This window comes from Bactrocera oleae, chromosome 6 (genome assembly GCF_042242935.1).
Source record: "Bactrocera oleae isolate idBacOlea1 chromosome 6, idBacOlea1, whole genome shotgun sequence".
NCBI lineage: Eukaryota > Metazoa > Arthropoda > Insecta > Diptera > Tephritidae > Bactrocera > Bactrocera oleae.
In genome coordinates, this window is record NC_091540.1 from 36,647,975 (window position 1) to 36,675,909 (window position 27,935).

The 27,935-nt window shown below is 33.6% G+C and overlaps 1 protein-coding gene across 4 annotated transcripts; it reads right to left on the reverse strand.

The window, feature by feature from the left end:
• Window positions 1-1,294: 1,294 nt before the first annotated feature.
• On the reverse strand, window positions 1,295-26,767 carry Pka-R1 (protein kinase, cAMP-dependent, regulatory subunit type 1). 4 transcript variants are annotated; one of them, XM_070112235.1, is made up of 7 exons: window positions 26,636-26,767; window positions 24,098-24,454; window positions 7,197-7,556; window positions 6,900-7,119; window positions 5,419-5,573; window positions 5,210-5,349; window positions 1,295-4,239 (listed from the first exon to the last, which is right to left on the reverse strand). In XM_070112235.1, exons 2-7 carry the CDS (start codon window positions 24,104-24,106, stop codon window positions 4,155-4,157), a joined length of 969 nt encoding a protein of 322 aa, XP_069968336.1. In that variant the 5' UTR covers window positions 24,107-24,454; window positions 26,636-26,767; the 3' UTR covers window positions 1,295-4,154. The 4 variants fall into 4 exon arrangements, with proteins under 4 accessions (XP_069968336.1, XP_014092190.1, XP_014092188.1 ...); XM_014236715.3 differs by having other exon boundaries at window positions 26,616-26,764; XM_014236713.3 differs by lacking the exon at window positions 26,636-26,767 and adding an exon at window positions 24,513-24,696.
• Between the last annotated feature and the right edge of the window lie 1,168 nt (window positions 26,768-27,935).

A 27,935-nucleotide genomic window follows, 5' to 3' on the forward strand; every position in this document is an offset into this window, starting at 1 on the left:
GTAAATAGCGTCGATACTTAGTTACAGTTGTTTGACAATGCTTTTCATGTTCGCGCCCTAGATAAATTGCCCTCTCAAAAGAATTACACATATAACATCCGATAAAATCTTTCAAATCGCAAGCTAAATCTTTAATAAGGTATTTATGATTTTTTTTTTAATTATTATTAATATTGTATTATATTAACTTATGAACTTATTAAAATTTGATTGAGTTAGCTTTAGCGGTTCGGAAGATATATACATTAAACCATTTAGGGAGCGGGGTTACGTCCACCTTTAAAATAATGGGAAACTGTTATTAAATTATTGCATTGTCATCGGTACTTGACACGGCTGCAAAGTTTCAAGTTGATTAGACTTCTGGAAACCGGCGAAAATTGAGCTCTAAGATCGCATTACATACATACAACCCAAGCTAATAAAAGCGTATTAAAAACAAAAAAACCAAATAAAAAATAAACGCTTGACGCAAAGAACGATGTAAATAATAAATTCATATTGTTTAAATTAATTGCGAGCAGTGATATTTTCTTCCGCAATTTCAAACTTTTTTAAAAGAAACTTCATGCTTTTACCGAAAAATCACTTCAATATATAGCTGTTAAGTTAAAAGTTAATTATCTACGATAATAAAAAAATTATTTATAGTTATTAATATATTATTAAAAAGTAAATATTTTCCGACAAAGCCTGAAAATTTCTCTAATTTAAGCTCAAGGGTTGATTTAAAAACTATTTTTAATTTAAAGTACCTACAATTTTCATATAAAAATTAATTATATTTTAAATTAAAATGTTTAAAAATCGCTTGGGATACATTTTCCATTGCACTTATTTATGAAAAATATATATGGACTTAATTTTTATGATCAGGTGGTCCGCCTATCGTGATCTTGCTTATTATTAGTTTTTTTTTTAATCACGTCAAGTGGAAACATTATTTAATGATGCTAAGTTTTTAGTTTTATAAAAATAAATATTTTGCTTAAATAAATTGTCACTTTTTCATGTGTCTGACCTAACCCCATAATCCATTCGCAACTTTTCATCATTTTCAAAAATTACGCATACGGATGCCCTATAGAAATAAACAAAAGAGCGGACTGCTCCATTACGGCCTTTCCTAGTTATTTTAATTTACCACATAAGAACAATGGTTCATATAAACGCACATACTTATAGCAACATGGTCCTAAAAGGGACGCTTTGCCAACAGCAATATTTTTATTTCCAAAAAATCTAAGCGACAAAATCGATCATAACATTAAATATTCGAATTAAAGTGAAAATATCTGAATGTCACCATTACGGTAATTTTTATTCGTATATTTATTCCATGAACATATGTATTGATGTATGTATATGTGTGCAACGAAGCATTAAAACGTATTCAATATTTATCATAAAGTAGCTACATTTTTTAATCAGTAGTACAAGCATCGCATATGCAATTCAGTTCACAATTTAATATACATATATATTTATAAATACAAACGATGATTAGATAGTATAAATGTTCGATAAATTTAACTTGCGTATGTATGTATATAGATCAGTTTTCTTGCTCAACACATATGTATGTATTACATGTATGTATATATCCTACTATGGGTTGTTGAAGGTGAATGTTTGATGTTCAAACACATCACAGCAATCCATTGCTGTTGTTTAGAGTTACGCAAGACAACCGAGACAGAAGGTCGCCACAGCGTCCCTCAGCCATTGCCAGTTTCCAATACGAATATAAGGTGTTTTTATAGAAATTTCGTTTCGTTTAATAGTCATATTTATTCACTTTAATATGCCAGTTCATATATGTGTCCTTAAACCCGCCGGCGGGTGCTTTACTTATTACTCAATAACTTGTTGACCTGTTGCTCCGCTTTACCTGGTGTTAGTAGAACTAACGGAGCACATGCCAACATGCAGCATTCTTTACGCAATTTTTCAACACAAAATAGTAAGTGTGCGTGAAGAATTAAGTAGGGTTATAAGTAATTTGTTGTTATACATAAGTTATGGATATACATGCATATATATTTAGGTGTTTCGTATTTTAGGTTGATGTACAATTATTTTAGTTTACAAACGAGAGCGCACCAGCACTTTTTCATTTTATGAAAGTTTAAATATGAATTATTACTTGTTATAAATTAGTACTGTTATAAAGTGTTCCAGTTAAAAAGAAAATTAATGATATTTGAGTGTCGCTTTTAACGACTATTTAATTCATTTAGGGTTCTTCATAAGTTTTACATCAAAAGTAGTCTATCCACATTTTAATCAAAATTTTTTAATTTAAAACAATTACAGTTAAAGCATTAAAACGGGCGTTTGGTTTCATGCCGTCTTAAATGCATTTTTTCGTTAGGATATACAATTATGGTTAACATTTATTATCATATTTACTTATAGCCGTGTGATAGAAATAGGTAGACACATGGAAGCTAGTTGGACGTTAACAAGTTACTCACGTCGGGAAAGATACATAGTAGTTTGTAATATTGTGTTGTTTATTGCTAAGAGAGATCAGCGAAGTAAAGTTAATCCATAACCAGCCAAATATACACATAAGAGGTTGGGGGTAGTTAGAATTTTCATAAAATCGTCCTTCATTTTCATTTCATTCTTCTTTTTCTCAAAATATCATATCATTGAAATATTCTCTGAAAATTTAAAGTAAATCCGACAAATACTTTTCGAGTTATTCGATAATTAACAAAGGGTTCTCAGGCAAACGGAAACGCTAGGGTAAAACTTTGAAAGCGTTTTTCTCAAAACAATGTTTTTTGAGCTGGTGACCACTGTAGCTCGAAACCCGCTTGTTAGACTTCAATGAAATTTATAAAGCTTTTTGGAAACATAAAAAATTATACCTGATAGAAAAACTGCTTTTAATTTCGATTTTTTTAAACAATCAACTGTTGGTTTTTCCCAAAAATCTGGAAAATAAATTCTTGAGGTCACCATTTTGTTAATTAAAAAAGCTTCGGTCAGCCATTAGATTATTAATTAACAAAATTAATTTTTTTGGTCCGATTGATTCGGATTAATTTCACAGGATTAGTGATGGTCATAGCAACGGGCTCCTTCTTTTAAAATTATTTTTTTTCAAATTTCAGCTAAGTCAAGTCGAAACCTTATTTATATTTAACGATACTGTGTTTTTACTTTTAAGAAATGAAAAAATTTACTGCCAAAAAAAAACTTAAAATTGTTATTTTTTCATGTCTCTGACTATACTTAACCTCAAAAAATTATGCAGACACATGTACATATATGTAAGTATATTAGTCACAATTTTTAACACGTTACAAATGTAAACCAAACATCGATCACATATATGTTTTCTATTTGACGTTAAAATGCATGGTCATTTGAAGGTTTGTAACAGTAGATATTTATATTTTCGCAAATAAAGTCTTACATATTTACAAGTATTTGAATTTTGACCGAAAGCAAAATTTTATAAGTAATAAAACTATTTTAGTGTACATTCTAAAAGCTTGGAAAGTATTGAAAATCGAAAAACAACAAAATTAATTATGAATATTGTGGCTTGAATAGAGCGTCAAATTGCTGCGATATTTTGTCGCGCTTTACCATATTAAGACATTTACTTTCGAAACAGTGTAATAAAACCATGCAAATGGGGCACTAACCCACTCACTGACGGTGACGGTTTTGTGCATAGGCAATTATAAACTTGTAAAGGCTTGATACTTAGTACGCAATGTGCAATTGTTGATGTTTTTCCAAGAATAATGAAATGACCAATTAGAAGTATGCGAAAGCCTAAAGATGTGTTTTCTTCATTGTTTGTTTTTTTTTTGTTTTCTTTACTTTTTCTAAATTGCATATGTTGCGAACATCTATTTTTTAACAGCCCACGTTTCTACGGTGCAATTGCTCACAGTTTTGTATTGAGTTTAAAATTCTTTTTTATTTCCATTTTTGTTGCAAATTTTTTGATAACTTGTTGTCTTTGATTTTTAAGGTTAAGATTTGATAGTAGGTAGATATTTTCCGTTGATTTAATTGCTGGCTAATTAAGATGACACAATTCAATGATTATTCTCAACTGAAAGTTACTACCTCAAAAAATTTCGATCTAAGTAAATGTGGAGTCTCTTTAATGTTGAATTGCTGTCTTAAACAGATAACGAAACGAAACTGTTGTACTGCGTGATGTTACGCTTCAAAATGTCGGCACAGAGTCCCAGTACACGCTCAAATCTGTAGAAGTAAAAGATGAGTTTCGAATAAATATCAAACAATTAATATAGTAGTGCATACATTTAAACATTAATAATATACTACCTATGATGGAATTAATATTGAAGAGTTATATTATGGTGATAAATACTCGAACCATACCAAGTGTAGAACACTTTTGTTTACCAAATAAAGTAGAAATTCCATATCTTTGGACTCAATTTCTACCAAATTAGGTTCATAACGTTCTCCTGACATTTCTATATTACGGTGTGAAAATGAACGAAACCGAACAAATACTACGCCTTCTTTCCATATAACACAATTTGATTCTTTCACTTTACAGTCCATACATCAAGGCAGAACGAATATATCGGGATATATCTTTGCACGTATAGTGCGCCTAAAGTTTGCCTTTACATGACTAAAAATTGTCAAAATGGAACTATTTCTGTTCAAGCCACTAGATACCAAATATGTAGACCTAAGTGTCTATGACGAATTTTTAACCGAAAATAGCGATCACTCTCAAAGACATAACAATGAAACTTAGGGAAAGTCTTTTCCTGGTATTAGTGTGTCCTGGTGCTGAAAATGGATAAGATGAGGTCATTGCTTCCCATAGACCTAATAAATAAATATTTTCGAGCTTCCGGTTGACTTTATAGCACATATGTGTGATTTATCTTAATGAAGTTCAAAGCGAATCTCTTACCCATACCAGTTTATCTTTGTGCCTAAAATAGATAAAATCCAATGAAAATTTGCCCTAGCTTCCATTACAATTTACTATTATAAGGATTATCAAACATCCGGTCAACTAAATAAACTGTTTTCTTTTCAAAATTGTATTACATGTTCTATAAGCACTAACTAAGTCGAATACAAATTTCTATGTTCAATGAGATAACGTGTAAATCAGTTTAGCAAATAAACTAAATTAGCAAGAAAATATTGCTTTTAAAAAAGTGACCTTTATAAATGCAATTACCTCGCTCTATCCAATTTAACACATTTTAACGGTCCTCTGGCTACCACAGTGGCCGCTCTGGGGCGATCCAACAGCAAAGCGATCTCACCAAAGTAGTCACTTGGACCCAAACGACCAACCTCAGCAGGTTCATCTCCTTGCTATCGATTGAAATGAAATTCAATTAGTTAAAATATTTAAGGAATTTTTGGAGTTTGTATTTATTTTACCTCGGCTCTTCGTTGGAGTACAACCGCGGTTCCATCTAAAATTATATAAAAATCATCGCCTGGTTCACCTTGTTTGACAATTGTTTCGCCATCTTCGAATGACACAGGTTCCAAAGCGTCGGCCACAGTAAGACGTTCCCATTTATCAAGACTCTCTGTAACATAAAAATATGTTAAGTAATTAATTATCAGTGAGTAGTGAGTAAGAAATAATTATGATTAAATAGTAGCAAGACAGCAAGCATTTAATAATTATAAGGAGCCATGGCATATTACGCAAGTTGGCTAAAGTAGAAAGCATCAAAGGATTGTGTAATGTAAATGTAAAATTTTGGACCAATTTTTATGAAAGGTCGTGAGAATTTATATATCAACGTCCTTTCAAAGTTTTACATTTATGGTGTCATTTCTTACAAAATCATCAATTTTTAAATGGTTTTAAATAATACTGTAACCCTTAAATATGTTTGAGTATAATGTCAAATAACAAAGGTTTGGCTGCGCTAGTATACAAACGTTTTAATTACAAAATTTTACAGTTAGTTGAAAAATCCATATGTTTAAACAAATATGAAAGGGCTAGGTTCGGGTGTAACCAAACATTTTATACTCTTGTACCTTCAGTTGTTGGCAACATCTTATATTAAAAAATGTTGCGAAAGAATTAAACATTCATTATTCGATGAAATCGTGAATAAATTGCAATCAAAATTGGTCTCTTCTTGACTTATATTGAAAGTCATAATCTTAGAATTAGTTTTATTGCTATTTTGTGTCAGCTAAAATTATGTTAAAAACACCTTCAAATGAGGTATATGTATGTGAGTTATCTCGATCGAAGAGGCTAAATTTAATATATGTATATGTATATCTTGCACATTGACCGATATTATCGGCAAAAATTCAACTATAGGTACTGGGGTCCACATATTCGGTATTTGAGGGCCTACTATAAGCGCACTGTTTTTGCAAAGTGTTATCTCGATATATTCTTTGGTGCTTGATTTCCTTTTGGAGAGTTTGGTCCGTGTTTCCAAAATTTTAGCCCACAGGTGTCCCTTACTACTGCGATCCCCTATGCCAAATTGCAATTCTATATCTTATTTTAGTATTTAGTTTCGGCAATTTATAGGTTTTCCTTTACTGGCGTTTTGTGTGTGTAGCAGTTGTCCGATTACGCCCATCTACGAACTCGTCCTTACTTTTTGCCAAGCAACACGTGTACCTAGTTTCATTACGATATCTCAATATTTACTCAAGTTACAGCTTGCACGGACAGACGGACGTTCGGACAGACAGACATTCGGATTTTAGCTCGTCTCGTCATTCTGATCATTTATATGTATATAATCCTATATCTATTTCGAATAGTTTTAGGTGATACAAACAACCGTTAGGTGAACAAAACTATTATACTCTGTAGCAACATATTCCAAGAGTATACCATAAAAATTATTTACCATGGTTTCAACCTAACTTACCCAAAATTGACACACGTGATAAGAATTCTTCGTACATTTTCCTTTTGCGTATGGTGGAACCCATCAGAATTCGGCGATAGGAATCGCGATCGATGCCCCACAGTTTTACATCGGTTTTGGCTCGTACAGTAGCTGCACGTGGGGTGCCATATATGAGCGCCAACTCACCGAAACTTCCACCCTCGCCAATTGTTGTAACCAATTCGGAATTCACAAAGACCTGCAAAGGTAAGAACGTACAGTTACAGAAACTATTTTTATTTTATTTTTTTTTTTTTGTTTCTTTGTGGTACATACCTCAACCTCCCCGTGATCAATGACATAGAAATTGTCACCTTCGTCTCCTTGCTGAATAATGTTCTCACCCATTAAATGCGTAACTGGAAACATAGCGTCGAAGATGTCCGAACGCTCATTTTCATCCAAATGCGAAAATAGGACGTTTTTGGCAATCGCCTTCGAGAGCGCGGCCATTGTTTTGTAATCCTTAGGGACAACTTTCTTCACATAACTTGTGGCGTCTTCTTCAGTGACCGGCTCGGCTGAGATACCGCCACGTCGTCGCACAGGCGGGGCGGCCGTTTGTGGCATTGGACTGAGATCTTCGAAATCATCTGGACTGGTCACCTGTTTATGAGCGTCAAGCTTAACTTGTTCCTGTAATAGAACAATTAAAGATATACGAATAAGATGCACAGAATTTACGAAATAAGAAAGGTAATAATGCAAATAATGTTATATAAATACTTGTGTAATGAGGCATTTCGTAAATAAACATATACGAGTACTTATGTAATACTATAATCTGTATAAACAATCCCTCAAATCGCAAAAAATGCTTTTGTTCAATGCGATTACTAAACATTTATGAAATTAAAACAAAGTTGAAGTAAATATACTTGCAAGTGTGTAAATATTATATTAAATGAAGCCAATCTTTTTATCAATAGAAGTGCTGTTATTTGCATATTCTGTAGCAAAATCGACCAGTTCAGTTCAGGCAGTATTTGAATATAAAACTGTAAAATTTTAAAATTTTTTTACCTGGAAGACAATAGGTCATTTATATCGCATTTGTTAAAGGATCCCGCCCTGATCCTGTAGAAAGCCCTATATTCATCTTAATGAGAACAACTTATACAAATCTAACCTCAAAACGCTATGATAGCGCCTGACATCAGATGTTGAACAAATTATGGAACTCAACATGTAAGGAAGACTAAGTTCGGTTGTAACCAAACTTTTTATACTCTCGCAATGTGTAGTGATGTATTTATATTAAAATAAGAGTAAAACAAATCAATACATTCATCATATTAGTGCATACCAATAATTATTGTAACCGAATGAATAATTTAATTGACAACAATTATCATAGTCTCTCTATGAAATTATTCGGATAACCGATAAGCTTTTATACTTTTGCAACATGTTGCTACAGAGTATAATAGTTTTTTTCATCTAACGGTTGTATGTATCACTTAAAACAAATCGGGTATATATAGGGTTTTCCAATCAGAGTGATATTAATTTTCTTTAAAAAAAGGAATAATTGTGAAGGAAATTTAATGGTTTTTCATTTAATGTGAGGTATAATCGATACAATTAAGTTACGGATGTTTCATTCAAATTGACTTCACGACTTTATTTGCAGGAACGAATTAGATAAACCCGATTTTCGAATACTTTTGCCAACAAATCAATTTGTATGTCACGAATAGCACGTTCAATATTAACTTATAAAGCTTGAAAAGATTCTAGTTTATTGCTAAAGATTAATTACTCTAAATAACCTCACAAGAAGTCGTCTAATGGTGTTAAATCACAACTTCTAAGAGCCATTCAATGTCATAATGTTTTCAAATTATTGAATCTCCGAGCTTTTGTAGCGATATTCCAATTGTTGCTAGTGCTGTATGGCACGTAGCTCCGTCTTGTTGACACCAGATGTTGTCAAGATCAACTTCTTCCAATTGCGGCCATAAAAAGTTGGTTACCATCGATCTATACCGCTCTCCATTAATAGTAACGGTGTCACCAGCTTCATTCTGAAAGAATTACGGACCGATGATTCCACCAGACCCAAAACCACACGAAACTGTCAATTTAGGTGAATTTAATGGTTGTTTATGAATAATTTGTGGATTTTCTGCGCATAATCGGCCACAAGCGTCGATCGATGAGACGGCGCATTATCGTGCAACAAACGCCAATTTCCATCTTCGCGATATTCGGGCCGAACACGTCGAATACGGCGCACCAAACGCTTCAAAACTCCAAGGTGGAATACCGCATTATGGTGTTGGAACAAATTCTTTGTGGACAATACCCTTGGAATCATAAAAACAAATCAGCATTGTCTTCATTTTTGACTTCTCCAGGCGCGATTTTTTGGGTTTCGGCTTATTTCTCATTTATGTTCTCACGACCACTTTGAAAACGTTGAAACCACTCGTGCACTCTGCTACGGGATAGGCAATCATCGCCATAAACTTATTTCATCAATTGAAATGTTTCGGTAAAAGTTTTACCAATTTTAAAACAAAATTTAATGTTCGCTCTTTGTTCGAAGCTCATTTTCGCACTGCATTTTGTCCTGTTTACTTTGGAACGCACCTTATACAATAATAACAATAATATTGAATGAAGCTTTACAAAACTTCGAGACCCTTTGTAAGAAGATATGGTAGATTATCAATGGGGACCAGATCCGAAGTATACGGTGGAAGTAAACATTTCCAAGCCCAATTCATACAATTTTTCTGCCACTTTATTAATTTGTGAGCTTGTCCAAATTTTCATTAACAATATGACCAACCCGTCTCATTGATATATTTGGAGTATCAGAACTCGGATAACACTCATCGTGGCACTTTTTGGTCTACAAATTGATTAAGCGGATCAAAAGGTGTGTAAAGGTTTTTTACGAAGAGGAAAACAGGATGTCAGATCACGAAATGTGTACGCCTCGTGGCACCAAATGCTAAATGTCGCAAGTAAATCTCTGCAAACCAATCTCTGATAAAGAGTTTATCGTACATTAATTAGCTTTTATTATAATTTCGGTTTAAATTGAAAGACGGCATGAGACATTCCAACATTGAAGGAGCGGAAATTCAAGCGAAATTGACATTCCCGCGTACACCACCCATCCACAGTACTTGTACCAAGCAAATATGCATGCATATACATACATACATAAGATATGCAAATATGCTGAGTTTATGTAGAGTGTAAACGTTTAAAATGTACATTTGCAAAGCATTCTGAAGAACCACCAACCATATGAAATTTTTACATCTCTCCTTTCTATGTGTCGGCCACCGTTTACATCTGACGTTAGTAATTAAATTGTTGCGCCAACAACAAGAGACCACACAAGTTTGTATATATGTATATACATAAGTATACTCGTATATATATTTATGGTACATATGTGAATAAGTATGTATTTTATATGCTAATTGACAAATGTGTGAGGGGAGAATTCTTTACATGTTACATATACATATAAAGGGTGTGTTTTTTAGTTATGTGGTTTTCGTGAAGAAATAAAACGTATAGAATTTAAAGTTATGGCCAAGAACTTAGCTTTACTATAAAGATATGGGCTTGCCATTATGGTTTAAAATTGATTTCGGGCTATTGGCCGCCGCGGCTGGCTCGAACAAACTCAAGCCGATAGGCCAAGGTCGAAAAATACAACTTTTTGCAGCAATTAAGGCCCTATGACAGAATTAACCAGCCGAATATTCTCTTCCCAGGCGTCAATCGTATCGGGCTTATCTGCAATACACAGTCCAGCGATGTTAAATCACGCACGATCTTGGAGGCCACGTCACAGGCCCACGACGAGAGATAAAGCACTCACCAAAAGTTAACTTCATCCAATTCAGGCACGAAAAAGTCATTAATCATGGCTCTATAGCGTTCCCCATTGACTGTAACATTTTGGCCGGCTTCAATTCTTGCACGAGTTGGATTTTGTGAGCGCGCAATCAAACTCCTTCCGCAAAAGCTTCTATCAAGTGGAGCACATAAGCAAATGGGTCCCGGACTTTGTTAAAATTTGTACGCCCAACTTACGAAAGCTCTCTGAGAGTTTCATTTAAAAATCCAGGATAATAGTAGCAATTTTTTTTGCACATTTTGAAATGTGGCTAAATAAATTATGTACTGTGTACTTGAATATGCGGAAATCGTTCTTTTAACATATTCTGGGGCATATAATCCCAATACGTATTTTCAGGGGGACATATTATCTCAATGAATGTTAGGATCGAGTAGTTGAAAGGCAGTTTAGTTGAAATTTATAGTAATGTTTATTTATTTCTTGATTTTAATTACATATTTATTACCATAATTTGTAAATATGTGCAAAGCATGCGAAAACAATGATGTATTGCAGTCCGAACATTTCATTTTTGTACGTCTTTCCTGCCTAAGCGATGTGCATCGTAAGCAGCATCTGGGGTTACCATGATTTTCTGTTGAGAAGATCAATTTGCGCCCTCCTTTTCTGCCCTCCAAAATCATATTTAGCGCTAAAGGCACCCCAAATTCTTTTAGAGACAGCTTAATATTTTTATGTTCATTATAGATAATCCATAAATTGGTTACCGCAACCGTTAGGTGTTTATAGAAGACTTTTTTCCACCACTTTTGAGATTTGCGGTTGAAATCGTAGAGCCCTGCATTCTGGTCAGAAGGATGGACCCCACCTATTATTTTGTTATAAATAATCACTGATTACATTGTATCAGTGCTTAACGCTTCAAAGATAAATTTGTATATAGATTTACTATTTTTCTCACTAAGAAAACACTATTAGTGAACACTTTACGTCTTATACGTGAGCTATCAACAAAATTTGCGATCGAACTGACCAAATTTTACCGGTGTTGTGAAATTGATCGCCAACTTGCAGACACATGCTGATCTTTACCATTATTTTTTTGTTTACATTGTGGAATATATACTAAAAGCTGCATTTTTAATAGCTTACTTTGGTGAGCTGATGTTTGAAAATTGTTGGGACATATTGTCCCAGTTGTTCTGAAAGGGTTAAGTTATACTAATTCAACCACTTGCAATTTACGACATTTGCCACGATTTTAAGCCATTTCATGGATCAATTGCCGTATAGCATACTTTAGAGTTTTTAAAATTTAGAATAAGTGCTTAAGCACCTAGACAACTGTTTCCTCGAGCGGAAAATATTAATTATTTAAGATCATACTATAATTGTCAAAGAAATTAATGAAAAACGCTATGATCCATAGAGGGATCTAAAAACTTGTTTTCGAGATCGTCTCAGATTACAGATACTTTCGATACATTCTAAAGTACATTAGACCTGCGCAATTATGATGCCATCTAATTGTCTATTGTTCACGTAGCCACTTAGTGCTAAGCGTTTACCTCACTCGTGAGAGCCAATCCGTGCAAATTTTAACGATTTATATAAACATAGCTATAGCAGTTGGGTTCACTCTGCAAGTGATTTTTACAATTCTATACATTTTGTCTACTAAGCTTTAGTATTAACAAAGGGAAATTGAATTGTTGTTGTCTTTTAATTAAAAGTAGTTGTAGAACAGAATGTATTTATTACGGTCCGCAGTCAATTAAAGTCATCGTTATGAGTGTATGTGTCTCAGGTGGGCCGTCGGGGTGTGTATGAAATGACTTGGCGGAATGTTTTTATTGTTAATCTTGACACTGTGTATGTATGTATGCATGTACAAATACATTGCAAAACTTTACAACCAATAATATTTTTATGTTGCACTGTAAATTGCACATATTTAAATTTGTTTCCTTTCCGCAATTTTGCTTTAATTGTTGATACAGTTATTTGTACAGTTATATGCGCAGCTAAATATCATCCTATTTGAAATGCGTAGACTAAAATAAATTAATTAAGGCTGCAGATAGAGCAAAGCAAGCACTCTGAAGTATAAAAGAAAAATAGACATATACATATTTACACATGTATAAACAAGTAAACAGACTATAAATGGATATTAAGAATAAAGAAAGTAATATATTATATTTTTTAAGACAATTGCATATATCTACATACATATATGTACATATAACTTTATAAGTGATCAACCAAATATGGATTCTGTCACTATGAGTGTGTTCTCTACACGAGAATTTGGAGCACGTATGTACAGGTTGGTTGAAAAGTTTCTGCGCTCGAAATGAAAAAATACTGTTTTTGGTACGTAATATATTTTTTTATTTTTAAAACATAAGACTTAAAATCAATTTTAATAATTTATAGGAAACTAAAATAAATGGATACAGAAACGTTTTGTAAGGCGAAAAAAAGAATTTCTTTTGGCGATTCCCTGGATAGTAACGCTTAGCGAATCGAAGACAGCTAATATGTTTACCCATTGTATTAAAAGTATTGTTTGTATTTTTCTTTATGTGTTGATTTGAGTTTTTAAGTTAGTAGATGAATATTTTGTTTTAAGAATTGACTCTCATTGAATTCAAAATTCTACATCGATCGTATTCTTCAACTAACTATGGTGGATGGCAAAGTCTGCAATGTCTTAACTGAAACCACATCTGCAAAGTGTTACATATGCCAAGCCAAATATACTGAGATGAACGATATTGACAAATGCTTACAATAAAAGTTCGAAGAGATCGCTACGAATTTGGATTGTCTCCATTACATGCCTACATTCGATTTTTTGACTATTTGCTTCACGTTTCTTATAGACTTAAAGTCAGACAATGGTATATTGAAGAACGATTTCTACGAAGGACACAAAATATTCAGGACGAGTTTCGTAAAAAAAAACAAATCGGTTTAATTGGCGACAAACCAAATACAGGTGAAAGTGGATCTTCAATTATAAGCTGATATAACTGGCATAGAAAAACAGCTAATTGAAAATTGTGCAACATTACTGTAGGCCTTATCCCTGATGATAAAATTAATGTGTACAAATTTAGAAAATTTCCTCTAGATACTGCAAGAGAACTAACATCCAAGTATTCCTGGTATTATCTTCCTCCTTCAGTGCATACAATTTTGATAAACACTTCCGATGTCGTTCAATATGTATTAGTTTCAATTAGAGAATTAGATTAGAGCTCAGAGAGCTAAAGAAGCTGCGGAGTGAAGGAATAAGGACGTTAGGATCATACACGAAGAGAGAACTCACGCGTGGCTACAAATCAAGACTTGTTTAACCTCTTACTTTTAAGTTCAGATCCTCTGATAACTGGTCAAAGAAAATTACCTTGAAAAAAAATCGATTCTATTAAATCAATTCTTGAGTTACTTAAATAATAAAAACTTTTTTTTCCATTTATTAACTTCAACTATTTTATTTAAATTTAAATTTGTTATCATTACAATTATTTCTCCTAAATTATGTTACTTCAATTGATAAATAACCTAGTCAAAATCCAAGCAAAATAATTTGTGTATTTTTTATATAATTATCTGCAGGCACTTTTTTTCCCATTGTCCAGTTTTTGCAAGACTGAGATAGAAACATCTCGCCAGCCAAATCTTCGGCGAACCTGGTGAAATAGGCGACATTGATATCAGCCATCTCAACGAATTTATGGAAAGCTCAAGAGAGTATTTGCGATCAATATTTAGGAGTATTTAGGTAGCAACGAAAGTTCTCTGCTGTCAAAGTGGGATTCGTTCTTGGTTCGATCTTTTAACCTATGCTAGCCTCTACATCGATTGGTGAGAGCCCAAATAAAACCATTGTGGCAGAAGAGCTCAAAATGCTCCGTGTTAGTAATACAAACACTATTTATTATCAACATCCCTATATCCAAAGTGTTAGTGTTTCTTGCATGCAACAAAAATCAACATAACACTATTCCACCCATCCTAGGAATCAACCGTTCCTGAGCTCAAATCAAGACTAAACCACAGAAGCCCAATCAAAAACCTCCCTAAATGTACGTCATATCATTCTAACAGTAATTATTTTCTAGTTAAACCTAGCTCTGCAATAGCGAAAAACCGTTCATAAAAAGTGGTTGTCAGCAGTAAGCAGTTAGAAGTTCATTAACTAAATAAAAGAATATAGGTATACCGTTAAAAGGTTCACGGTCATTATTAATGGGTCTCCGATGAGATGAGTGGCCGTTAAACTAGCTATTAAATGCTTCAGCAATAATTTATCAGCTTTCATTGCCTTCATCAAATGTAAACGAATGCCACGATATCACGTCAATTGTAGACCGCGGAGTCGTAAAACTATCAGTAGATATGTAAACACATGAACATGCGAGCAAGTAGCGTGCACACTTACGCCTTATTTCATTTTTATTACACCGGGTGATTGCTTGCGATGACGTTGGTGGCAATTTGAATCCACAGCTTTTCAGGGAAAGGTGTGAGAATATTCTATAGATCTGTTTTTGTCTGTTCATATGTTCATATATGTACATACATATATTTTTTGCTCAATTAATACGAATTTTTAAATGACGAACTGACCAATGGTCCATCTGTCCGGCCCAGTGCGTTGAAGGTATTTTAAAATATTACTTCTTATTGCGATGCGACCTGAGGTCAATTGCGTCGCTCCATTCTATTTCTATTTGTTCTGCAATTGACATTATTGCCACAACTTGAGATTACCACACCTATCATTTCAACCTCACATTTGTGGTTAAAATTTTCCGTGCAAACACATGAAAGCCCACTTTGAAACTTTTACACATTGGGATATCACCTTTTGTACTGTAAATATAAGTATGTGTGTGTGAGTAAAAACAAATTGCCAAAATGAAACATTTAGGTACCTAAAAACAATTCAAATTTGGAGCATACAGCATTTTAAACACGAGACGCCCGCGAACATATCTCCTCGCATATTTAGCTTATGGTACATCAACAAAGTGCGTGTCGCCCTAAACCGCTCTCTGTTTTATGGGTCTTTAAAATTTGGCAAGTGCTAACCAAATAAAATGTACACATATGTGGTTTTCATGAAGCAGAAGAAAATGCTTCAAAGAAAACAAAAATAAAACATAAAAAAATTTCACACATGCGTTCTCCGCGTACTCCACTGAAATGGTCTGATAGAACTGTGAATAACGTGGCAAACTTTACACCCACAGCACAATAAAAATGTAATAAAAGCCTTTTAATTCATGAGCAGCGTGAAGTGGAAATCAAGTGGAATTGAGGAAGTGAGACACCTGACCGATTTTCAACAGCCCACACAACTATTAACAATAAAATGCATCTATGCCGCTATTACTGCATACCATAAGCGCATTTTGTTGTTTTATATGTTTCAAGTGCCATAAATTTACATTTGTGTTCATAGTAATCTTTTAGGAATAAGAAAAAATAATAATTTATCACAAGTAAAAACAAATCAGTTTTGAGTTAGTTTATGTTCGGATTCTACACTACAGAATTGTATTTTATTTCTTTTCGTTTATCGACCTAGCAGATCAATATGTGTGCTCATAAAAATAGTAGCGAAACAACAACAAACTTAGAATTAAAAACAAAATTAAACCAAAAAGTTCAGTCGTTAACATAAGTAAAAAAAAACAATAATTTAACTTATTTTTGATCATAGACATTGTTCCAGATACCGTCGATACATTTTCTCAGCGATAGTCCATTAAACCTTAGCATCTCACACTTAGACTGAGAGTCGCTCTACATTCTGTACAGAGTTTTTATTAGTGCGTATTGTTTCGAAAACAAATTACTTGATATCTCATAATATATTTTTGAAGGTGTTCAAGACTTGAGGAATTGAGCAATCCACGCAATATTGTTGCGACTAAAAAAATAGAAGGAATATTGAAATAGTTTTGATTTTTGATAATGTTAGGAGACAGTGGTAATTTTAGCGGATTCCTGCACTGATATAATGATTTAACTCGTCTTTAGCTTAATAATAAATTTAGGTCACATGTGTTTAGAGTATTTCTCATTTTGATGCAACTTGAACCACTTTCGTCGAACATCAATTATTTGTTCTATTAGGTCTATAACTATTTTCGTGCTTGATTATTACTTCATTGTTCCAATAATCCGAACATTCGTTGGAAAGCTACTGTCAAACATATCGAACTTCGTGAACTGAAAAGTGTTCTTACGGGGAGTTTTTCGTCATTACTTTAATATGAATAGAACCTCAGCCGAAAGTCATCGTATTTTGGTGGAAGTTTATGGGCAACATGCTCTAGCTGAGCGAACGTGCCAAAAGTCGCTTGCAGAATTTAAAAATGGTGATTTTAGCTGGGAAGACAAAGAACGTCCTCGGCGAAGATTAGTAACTCGATGAAGATTGTTACAAAACACAAGAAAAGCTCACAGAATTTTTGGGACTTACTTCAGCAGGCATTCAAAACTTTTATAAGCAGCCAAATATATTCAAAAGCAAGAAAATTGGGTGCTATATGAATTGAAGCGAAGAGACGTTGCATGCCAGAATTGCTGCTTGAATGCTATAAAAAGAATTTTTTGCATCGGATTGTGACTGGTGATAAAAAAAATGGATCTATGACAACCCTAAACGCAAAAAATCATATGTGAAACCTGACCAAATAATCAAATTAACGCCAAAGCCGAATATTCATGACTCCATAATAATACTCTCTATTTGGTGGCATCAAAAGGACGTGCTGTATTATGAGCTTCTAAAAGCGGGTGAAATCATTAATGGGGAACGCAACTGACAAAACTTTTCAAATTGAAGCGAGCGATTCCCAAAAGACGAACGGAATTTGCGATTAGACACGAGGCAATAATTTTCCATCATAACTGGGAAATTTTTCCTTACCCGCCTAATAGGCCAGACCTTGTCCCTGCTGATTACCATTTGCTCAAGTCAATACCGAACGCACTCACGGGAATACGGTTCACATCCGGAATATCAAAAATTAACTTGAATCATATTTGTCTTAATTAGTTCTTTTGGTATGGAATCCACAAATTTCCAGAAAGATGGGAAAATATTATAGCTCAGATGGGCCCGATTATGGTTATAGACCCAATATATTCACATTTAGGGCGAAATTGCTATTGCAAATAGTTCAATATAGCAAATCGCACTGCTGTTAATATGGACACAACTGTATATAGTCGTATACTACTGTGAACAAAAAATAAGATGAATTTGTTTATAAAATGTAAATTCTTTATTTATTCTTAAAAGTCAATTTCGTCTCGGAACGGAGATTGCTCCGTTCGGTGAAACGAACTTTTTTCAACGCTTTCTCCAGTTCTCGAAACAGTCGGAATAGTCTTTTTGCGGCATAGCCCTCAGGACCTACTGAACTGAAAGGTGATTCAGATATATTCACATAAACGATCATTAATCGGGCACTCACTTAATACAAAAACAAGTTTTTTGCAGTGTCACTGCGATGTTTGCGCAATAAGCCGCTGAAGTAATTAACGCTCTAATGTCAATTACAGAAAGTCTACATATCTGGTGTAGAGATTATTGATGTATAAAATACATATCGACATATTTAAATTTTTTAAACATATTAAAATGTATGTGCAAACTAAGTTAGCATGTTTGTTAAAAGCAAATTTGTTGTGACATTAACACTTTATTTTTTATTCAGCTCTGTGAATATATCTACACACATAACCGATTTTAGCTTTGATGCTAATCATAAATAATATTACCCACTACAAGGGGAATAATCATACTTCTTAAACAAAATTTTAAACTCCCAGATTGAATTGACACAATTTACTCAATTCAGTAATTTACAGACGTGTTCCAAATGATAAGAAGCACAAAAACGAACCTAGAAATCCATGAATAAAATTTTTGCAAAAGTATTTTATTGTGTATAATTAGATTTTTAAAAAATGCAAAGCTTGGTTTTCTTTTGCTTTGAGTATAAATGATTAGCGTGACGAGCTGAGTAAAACTCAACGATCGGAATCAAGTTCTTTTATGTAAAACTATTTCATTTAACAAGATATCTTCAAAAACTTAGGCACGTATTATTGCCCAAGGCAGCGGTGCAGTCTCCGAAGAATCAGATCACTATGGCATATAGCTGCCATACCTACAAACTGAACGTTCGGAATCAAGTGCTTGCATGGAAAACTTTCTAATTTGACGAGATATATTCACAAAATTTGGCATGGATTATTGTCTCAGGCAATAATACATTCTCCGAAGAAATTTTTCAAGTCGAATAATTATAGTATATAACTGCCATACAAATTGACTGAAAAAAAATCCAAATTGTGTTTTATTAACATACAAAAATATTTTTATACATTTTTTTCTAATACACCAAAATGTCACTCAGGAGGCCATATCTAATTGTCAGGCAGCTGAACAAACTATACAAGCGTTTCGACGATTAGATCAAATTAAAAAGCCTTTGAAATAAATTTTAGCGATTCTTTCCTGGAAACTCAACATTTCTTCTCTAAATGGGAAACTACGTCGTTCGCCAACGCTCTTAAAATAATACTTGGAGAACTATAGATAGACGATGGACCGATAAGGCTGCTTTTATGTAAAAGAGAGTTCAGTAATAGCCAGTCTAAAAGAATTTGGGTTTATCGTCTTTTCAACGAATATCATAAGTAAAAAAACGGTAAAATAACATCACATTAAAATATATGATAAAATTGTTATCTGAATAGTTATCGAACAGAACCATTTCTTTGGAGATTATAGCGTTCCCTTGGACAATCATCCATGTTCATTTTCGTGAAGGTATATTTTCAAATAAAAAAGAAATCTTTTTCCAATATTTTTTGAATTTGGTAAAACTTGCCAGTTGTCAAAATTTATTTTATATATGAAAAAGTCCCATTAGTTTATAAAACTCAAGTCTTTTTCTTAAGTACGCTTTAATTGTAGTCGGTCACGTAATTAGCAACGCAGTGTTTAAATACTTTTTTTTAACCACATTTACAAATATTTGTGGTAAATTTCTTCAATTTATGCATATTACAATAAATTGGTAAAGCTATATATTTAGCTTGGTGTAAAATGGGCAGAAACAAATCCTCTGACGAAAGTACTAGAGCCATTTTGATTTATATACGCAACGATGGGAAGTTCTATTTTGAAATCGTTAAAGATCTCTAATAATAATAATAACCCAACGATTACCCTCCTCCCGCCCAACCGACGCGAGGGGCGTAATCCGCATATGTGCGATATTAGCCGAGTCAGAAAAGGCAAGAGAGTTTTTTAAATGTTGAGATCTAAAACTACTCAGCTACAGAAACAAAAATTTCAACAGCTAAGATTTATAGTTACAATATAATAAATTGTTACATTTTCATTCATTAAGAGAAAACAATAGTCTTTTTAATTTTGAAAAGTAAGTCAGATAAGTCAAATGTGCTGGAATGAGAATTAAAATCATGACATATACGGCGGAATGGCTTATTTAGCTGAAAATTTGATCTACAGGATTTTAACAGTAAAGGTCTAAACTGCCTCGAAAAGCGAAGCGGGATATTAAATTTAATTTCTGACAGGAGAAAAGAACTGCAAACTGCTCCATTCAAGATTTTTACTAAGAATATTATGCCAAGCATTTCTCTACGACTAGAAAGTGTAGGTAGATTAATAAGTTTTAAACGACTAGTGTATGGAGGTAGACTTACCCTAGAATCCCTTCGGAAATGCGCTAAGGCGAAAAGTAAAAATTGTTTTTGAACAGACTCTAACTTGTCAGAATGGATTTGGTAGTTAGGGTTTCATACAACAGAGCCATATTCCAATATAGGTCTAGCCAAAGCTGTATAAAGTGTTTTGGTCATATACGGATCTCTAAATTCTTTAGACCAACGTTTAACAAAACTGAGTACAGCTTTTGCTTTCGAGACCATGGTATCAATATGAAGACTAAAATTAAGCTTAGGGTCCATATTAACTCCCAAATCAACATAGTTAAAAACTTGCTCCAGAATATGGTGTTTTATTACATAAGAAGAGGGGTTCACAGATTTACGGGAAAAGCACATCGTCTTACATTTATTCAGATTCAATGGCAAATCATTTCTATCACACCATGCAACCATATTGTTGAAGTCTGTTTGCAACAGACACCTTTCCTCAGTTGAAGTGTATGATTTAAAAAGCTTTACGTCGTTAGCGTATAATAAAATTTTTGAGAATTCAATTACTGAAGATAAACAACAAGAACAGAATCGGGCCAAGATGACTACCTTGCGGAACACCTGAAGAAACATTGTAGGTGTATCCTAAAATCTCACTCGTTGTGTTCTATTATTAAGATAGGAAGATACCCATTGAAGGAATCTTGGCTAAAAGACCAGCAGATCAAGTTTATGTATCAGAATCGAGAGGTTTACTTCGAAACTTCGAAAACTTTGCTAAAGTCTGTGTATCCGTATGCCTATGTTCCCTAAAACCCAATGATACATGGTTTACAAATTCAAGCAAGTTTGTTAGAGTCGATTTCCCTTTACAAAATCCATGCTGAGATGAGGAAATTAACGGAGAAATCGAAAAGGTTATATGGTCTGTGATGATAGCTTCAAAAAGTTTAGGTATAACTGATAGTTTTGCGATACCTCTATAGTTTTCAATGTTCGATCTAAATCCACTTTTATGCAAAGGAAATATAAATGACTGTTTCCATATTGAAGGAAATATACCGTGTTTAAGAGAGGTATTAAATATCCTTGTCAAAGGCAAATAAATATATTTGGCACTATTTTTTAGGAAGCGTGAGGGTATCAGTATCAGGTCTGGGCCGTAACTAAAAGATGGTTTTAACTTATTTAAATTAAGTAGGACGTTCTCTTCAGAAATAATTGGAGCGTTAATTAAAGTATTCGAACACAGCACGTGCTGATAAGAAAAAGTTTTGAAAGAAATATTACAGTAGTTTGACTTAAAAAATTCTGCAAACAAATTGGATATAATAACATTGTCAGTTGAAATGATAGATTTGTATTTCATCGCGGACGGAAATTTGGAAATCGTGCGTTTGGAGTTGACGAAATCATAAAACGATTTTGGATTACTTACAACATCCTTTTTTACTTTATTTAAGTAATTATTATAATATTTTCTGATTAGGTCAAAATATTGTCGACGCAATACAGAATATTTAGAATAGTCGACAAGTGAACCGGTTTTTTTAATATGTTTAAATGCTCGAGTTTTTCTGTTTTTCAATTTATGTAACTCTTTCGAAACCCACGGCTTTTACTTTTATTAACAATTACTACTGGAACATACTTTTCAAATAATTTCGTAATAATGTTATTAAAATGAAAGACACTCAATTCAATATAACCATTATAATTAGGCCATGATATTGTAGAAAGTTCTGTATTTAACCTTTTAAAATTAGCTTTTGCAAAGATGAAACGAGTACGGAAGCACGAAGTTTGATATTTATTATCCCGTACATTGCTCATGATTTCGACAGATATTTCCAAAGCAGAATGATACGAGTCCTCTGGTATAACAAGAGGATTACTCTGAATAACGGAAAACTTTGAAGAGGTATCAACGTATACTAAATCTAAGCATATTTTAAATTTCACAAAACCACAGCAAAAGTGCGACGCAAGAAATGGCCTTGTATAACTACCGCTAGAGATGACGAGCGAATCGTCTAGAAAACAGCAAATAAAATTTGCGTGTATATTTGGGGAAAATGATAGTACACCGTCGATTAAAACTGTCAAAATACGTTTAAGAGAAAAAGGACTCTTTGAGAGGATTTCTCGGAAAAAGCCACTGCTGTCAGAGCGAAATCGTAAAAGATAGATTGCCAGCATATGGAGAAACTTACGTTCGGCGTCCGCGATGTAAAGAGTTTGACCCCAAATACACTCGTCCCACGTTGAAGCACGGCGACGGTAATATAAATATATGGGATGCTATGTCACAGAGAGGAGTTGGGCCTATAACAAAAATTGAGGGTCATATGGACCAGCACTAGTATATTTCTATACTGAGATATGTAATGCTTCCATATTCCGACGACAATATGACTGTTACTTGGCTGTTTCAGCAACATAACGACCCCAAACATTCCGCGCGGTCAACTAAACGATGGTTGAACTAAAACATGATTTCTGCAGTGCAGTTCAGAACTGAACCCCATTAAGAATCTCCGGGAGTAAATGAAAACGAAGATTCGATTGCACAAAGTCGGAAATTTCACCGAACTATTCGAATAGGTAAATATGCAATGGAATGCAATTTCCAAAAACACATGTGAGAAGCTACTTGAATAAATACCTCGCAGATGTGAAACAGATATTCAAAATATTGGCTTTTCCACAAAATATTAGCTTTTCAATAAAAAATGAGTAAGTTTAATTAAATTTAGTTGCTAATTATGTGACCAAGAGGTTTTGGTAGATCCTTTTTCAAATAGTGAAAAAAATACAGAATAAAATTAACAAAATACATATTATTTAAGAAGCAGTGAAATTTATGTTAATTATCCTCTAAAAGTTTAAATTATTATAGTCAACTTTTCGACTTCTGAATGGTAACATGGCTGAAACAGCAGCGTTGCTAATTAGGTGACCGCAATTGTTATTTTTCGAAGTCCGAAAGTAAGCTTGAACCCCACCAACAAGCAAATTTTAGCTTAATTGGGATATATTTTTCTGCTTTACCGCCTACAGATGTGCAAACAAATACCATAAGTAGTGGAAAACGACGACAAAATTATACACAGCTACGGACACACATATGTACATATGTATGTGCATATATATGTAACGTATACATACAACATGTGGCCATTGATTATGAACGAAGGGGAAGAATATAATTTTTAGTAAAATAGGTTAATATTTTACCTTGTCCATTTTTTAATAGTTTCAAACTTTTATTAAAAAGTGGACGAGCTTTTTTTGAGTATACATAAAAAAATTGGAAAATGCAGCTTAAGACAAGTTGGTACTGATATATGAAAAACTTTTATTACTTATGGATATCACAGCATTCTCGACAATGTTATACTTTTGATTTTTTCTTTACAGAGTCGCAAAATTTTCACAAGTAAAGTAAACATAATAAATTGCTGGCGCACACAATTCAATGGCCAGTAACTGTATTTAGAATACGTATTTACATACTCTGGTATATATGCAGACTTTAGTAAATAAGAGCAAGTTAATAACTAGTTAAATTAGTGACTAACATAATAATTGAAATAGTGAATAGAATTCTGCAAACCTCTGACATATTTACTGCGTACCGCGAGCCGCTGAGGTGCTTTTATTCCAATACGCGTATATACAAGTACAAGTATATGGTACTATGTGCGTATGCAGTAGACGGTGCCGATTGTGCAGGGGTATCCCACGCCCTTTTTAGTTTAGTTGGAACTAGTAAAAGCCACGCCAATTTACTGTATGTATATGTATGTATGGTTGTGCTGCTGGACTTTGGCGTGTGGGAAACAACAAGTAAAATCTACTGTATGGTGAATTGTTATTATTATTGTACCGTTATATGCATTTACGTTGTTGTCACACCACTCTGTTCACTTGTAATCAAATCAGATTTTTTTTCACTTTCTGCAGCTGCTTCCTGTAAGTTTAATGCTTCACTTTTTAACTATTCACACACGCCTACAATACATACCTACAGGTGCACTAATTAACTTATGCAATTCGCTGGAAGACTCAATTTATTTTCACAAGCACTATAGCGCGCTTTCAATTCGGTTGCACTAAGTTAGCTTTTTGCGTTAAATTTAACACACAATTTTCGATTAGCATAATCAAATTTGCTTACACGAAACTTTCCGTCGCCAATGACAAATCCAATGTCAGAACATTATTAAAAATAAATATTCATTTGTTGCTTAAAAATTCGCACCAATGTACATAAGTATAAGAATAATATGTATGTAACAATGGCGGAGAAGCGCGCCTCAAATATCTACACTCGGCCGCGTTGAGAATAAACGGCGAAATGCTTCCAATATTCTTGGCGGCAAATAGCCAATATTTTCACCCGGCACACGTTAAAAAACTCGAAAACTCGCGCAGTCGCTACCACTGACACTGTCGTCATTCAAAAATAAACTCTTCAAATTTTTACCCACGGCAAAATAATATGTACATATTTCTAAGGAGGCGCACATCTTTCTGATATACAGACGAGGCGCACTAGGCACGGAACGACTACGAAAACATATAGAATTAAATAAAGTGAGAAAAAAATGATGATCTCCGCGACGATTTAATGTCAGATTCGCAAATTGCCGCTTATTTGCACACACGCTTGCACAAGTACATATTTACCTACATAATATTGTAGCAACATGTCAGCAATGCACTGTGCCGAATGACTTATGCTTGAACACTCGTACATACATACATATATTCATAAGTAGATATGAACTCGAAACAATAACAAAGACGTTTTTTGGATTTTAATGGCTTCACTTATTTGAAAGCAGCACGAATACGGCAAACTAAATTAGCGAGTTCCGCACGAGCGAGCCAGTGATTAGCTATAGTTTTTAGTGGATAATAAATTGAGGAATAGTTAACAGTTAGAATAGATATTAAAATTGAAGTACATTCGTAAAACTTAAACACATTAGAACAATGCGGCGAGTTATAACCAAATCTCATCAGTGCTTTGGAAATTAAATACTACTCGCTGTTAAATATAACAATTTGTTTTTTCCCTGCTTTAAAGCGCTGTATAAATGTGATGAATGATACTGTTGTGTTTTTGACAGTTGGTGGCTGTCTCGCATTTATGCCTTAAATTATTTATTCTTGTTTTAACTTATTGGAATTGTCATTGTATGTGTTTCACTGAAAAACACTTGAAAAACAGATCCGGTAATCAATTATAACCAAACAGTGTTCCCCACCAAATGAGAAGACCAGCCAAGTCAAGTCGAAACCTTGTTTAGTGCTATGTTTCTACTTTTATAAAATAAAATAATTTACTGGCAAAAACTATTGATTAAAATTGTAATTTTTCATGTTTCTTGTTCATTGCTCTGCTCGATATCCTTGGGCACTGCTCTCTAGTCACGAAACTAACAGGTGAGAGCAACAACAAACACTAGGTGAATGAATATGTAAATGCAACATTATTTCCCTTTGTGTCCTATCTTTTATTTAATTATGCCGTTAGATTGTTATATACTAGTTGCTTGTTCTATTCGCCACTTAATGAATTTCTGACAACCGTATTAGTTAATGAGAACCGATGTCGTAATTGCAGTGTACATAAGGTTTCGTTTGTGTTATATTTTGTTTCTGAGTTTTTCAGAAAATTGGCGACCGTTATTGTATTTTTATTATTGCAACTATGATTATCACTTCGTTAAAGGGCCTTTATTAAAAAATTATAATTTTTATAGAAATATGTACGTTTTAAACTCGTATTTTTTTCAAATACATATAGGAGAGATTTTACCGTCGTTTTAGAAGTATTGCATTTAAATTGAATGCATTTATTTAATTCTCGGACGAAACACTGACATAAACTGGCTACATATTGACAAGCATTCTTTTTTTTCACATGTATTGGTATTTCCACGTTTTAACAAGAGTAGCACAAATAACTTTAAAATTTTTCATTCTTTCTCAACAATATCTTTAAAAAATATGTGATTAAAAAATTCAATCTAAAACCAAAACCAGTTGCTGTTATTTCAGCATAAACATAGAATTATTTGTGCTGCGCTATTACGACGACATTCACTTTTGTAATTTTTTACTTCGCTTTTTTTCCACCTACACCTTCTACTTCCGATTATGGCATCATCAGCCATCGGGTAGCTGAAGCTGATAAACGCACGCCTAAGACTTTTCCTATCGATTGGTAGTGTCTCGCGCCCGTGACAACCCATTCAATGCGATGATTGCAACTAGTAACTGTAGCGTATACTAAAGTCTGAGCTCAACTGTTGGCGCAAACCCACACACACAGCTATACTTTCAGACGAGCGTGTTGCGAGTTTCGGAAAAGCGTGACGATGAAAAGGTGTAGTGGCAGCAATGACGGCAGCAGCGGTGTAGCGAAACATAAACACGAACCACACACGTTTATATAAAGATTTGTACGTTATACATGCACATACACATAGATATAAATATATGGATGTAGTTATATGGATACGGGCATACATCTGATTCTCAAAGCATATATGTGCATGTGCCTATGTTGGTTCAATTATACATTCATACAAATTTGAGTACCTTTTAAAACGTTAGTACACATCAAGGCAAAAATTATGCATACATTCACATGTACTTTAGTATATGGTTATACCTCTAACGAGTAGTGGCTACAAAACCAAATAAACACGAAACAATAGAAATAATAAACACATCAACAGCTATTTAAATCCATGTAAAGGCAGAAAAACACACATCACAAAATGTGTGCCATGATAGGCAATGGACGCAAAACAGTTAGTTAGCCAATACGAGAGATACTAAACTATGCAACTACACGCCTCTGGTGCGTTCATTTTCTTAGGAAAGTAAAAGTCCAAAGAGAAGCTCTAAACAAGTCCAAGTCAATTACAAAGCTTTGCATGCACACCTGTATGCATGTATATGTGCATCTCAATATGGGGATACATCGACAATAAAATGTCTCACCTACAGAAGCAGTAAAAAGCACATAAAAAACAACTTTTTCAAGTGCGAAATTGCAAACAAGCACATACAGATGTGTAAGTACATATGTATGCAACATAATGTACACTGTGAGAAATGAAATGCTTGGATCCTAAACTATTGTAACCTTACTTTACTCTATAAGTTTTTTTCTGATGAAACATTTAAATAACTGGCCCCTCTTTGGCTTGTTACACTCTTATTTGTTCTCTCATTTCTTGAATTTATAAAATTTTCCGCAACTTTAAATATGTACACAACAGCAAGCAAGCATAGGGCATTGCCAACTCAAAGTTTTGATAAGGTAATTTGTACAGCTCTTGTTGACTTGCGTTTCAATATAAACGGAAAATGAAATTAGAAATTTCTTCATCTCGATATCATATTTAAAATAATTTACTTTAATCATTAAA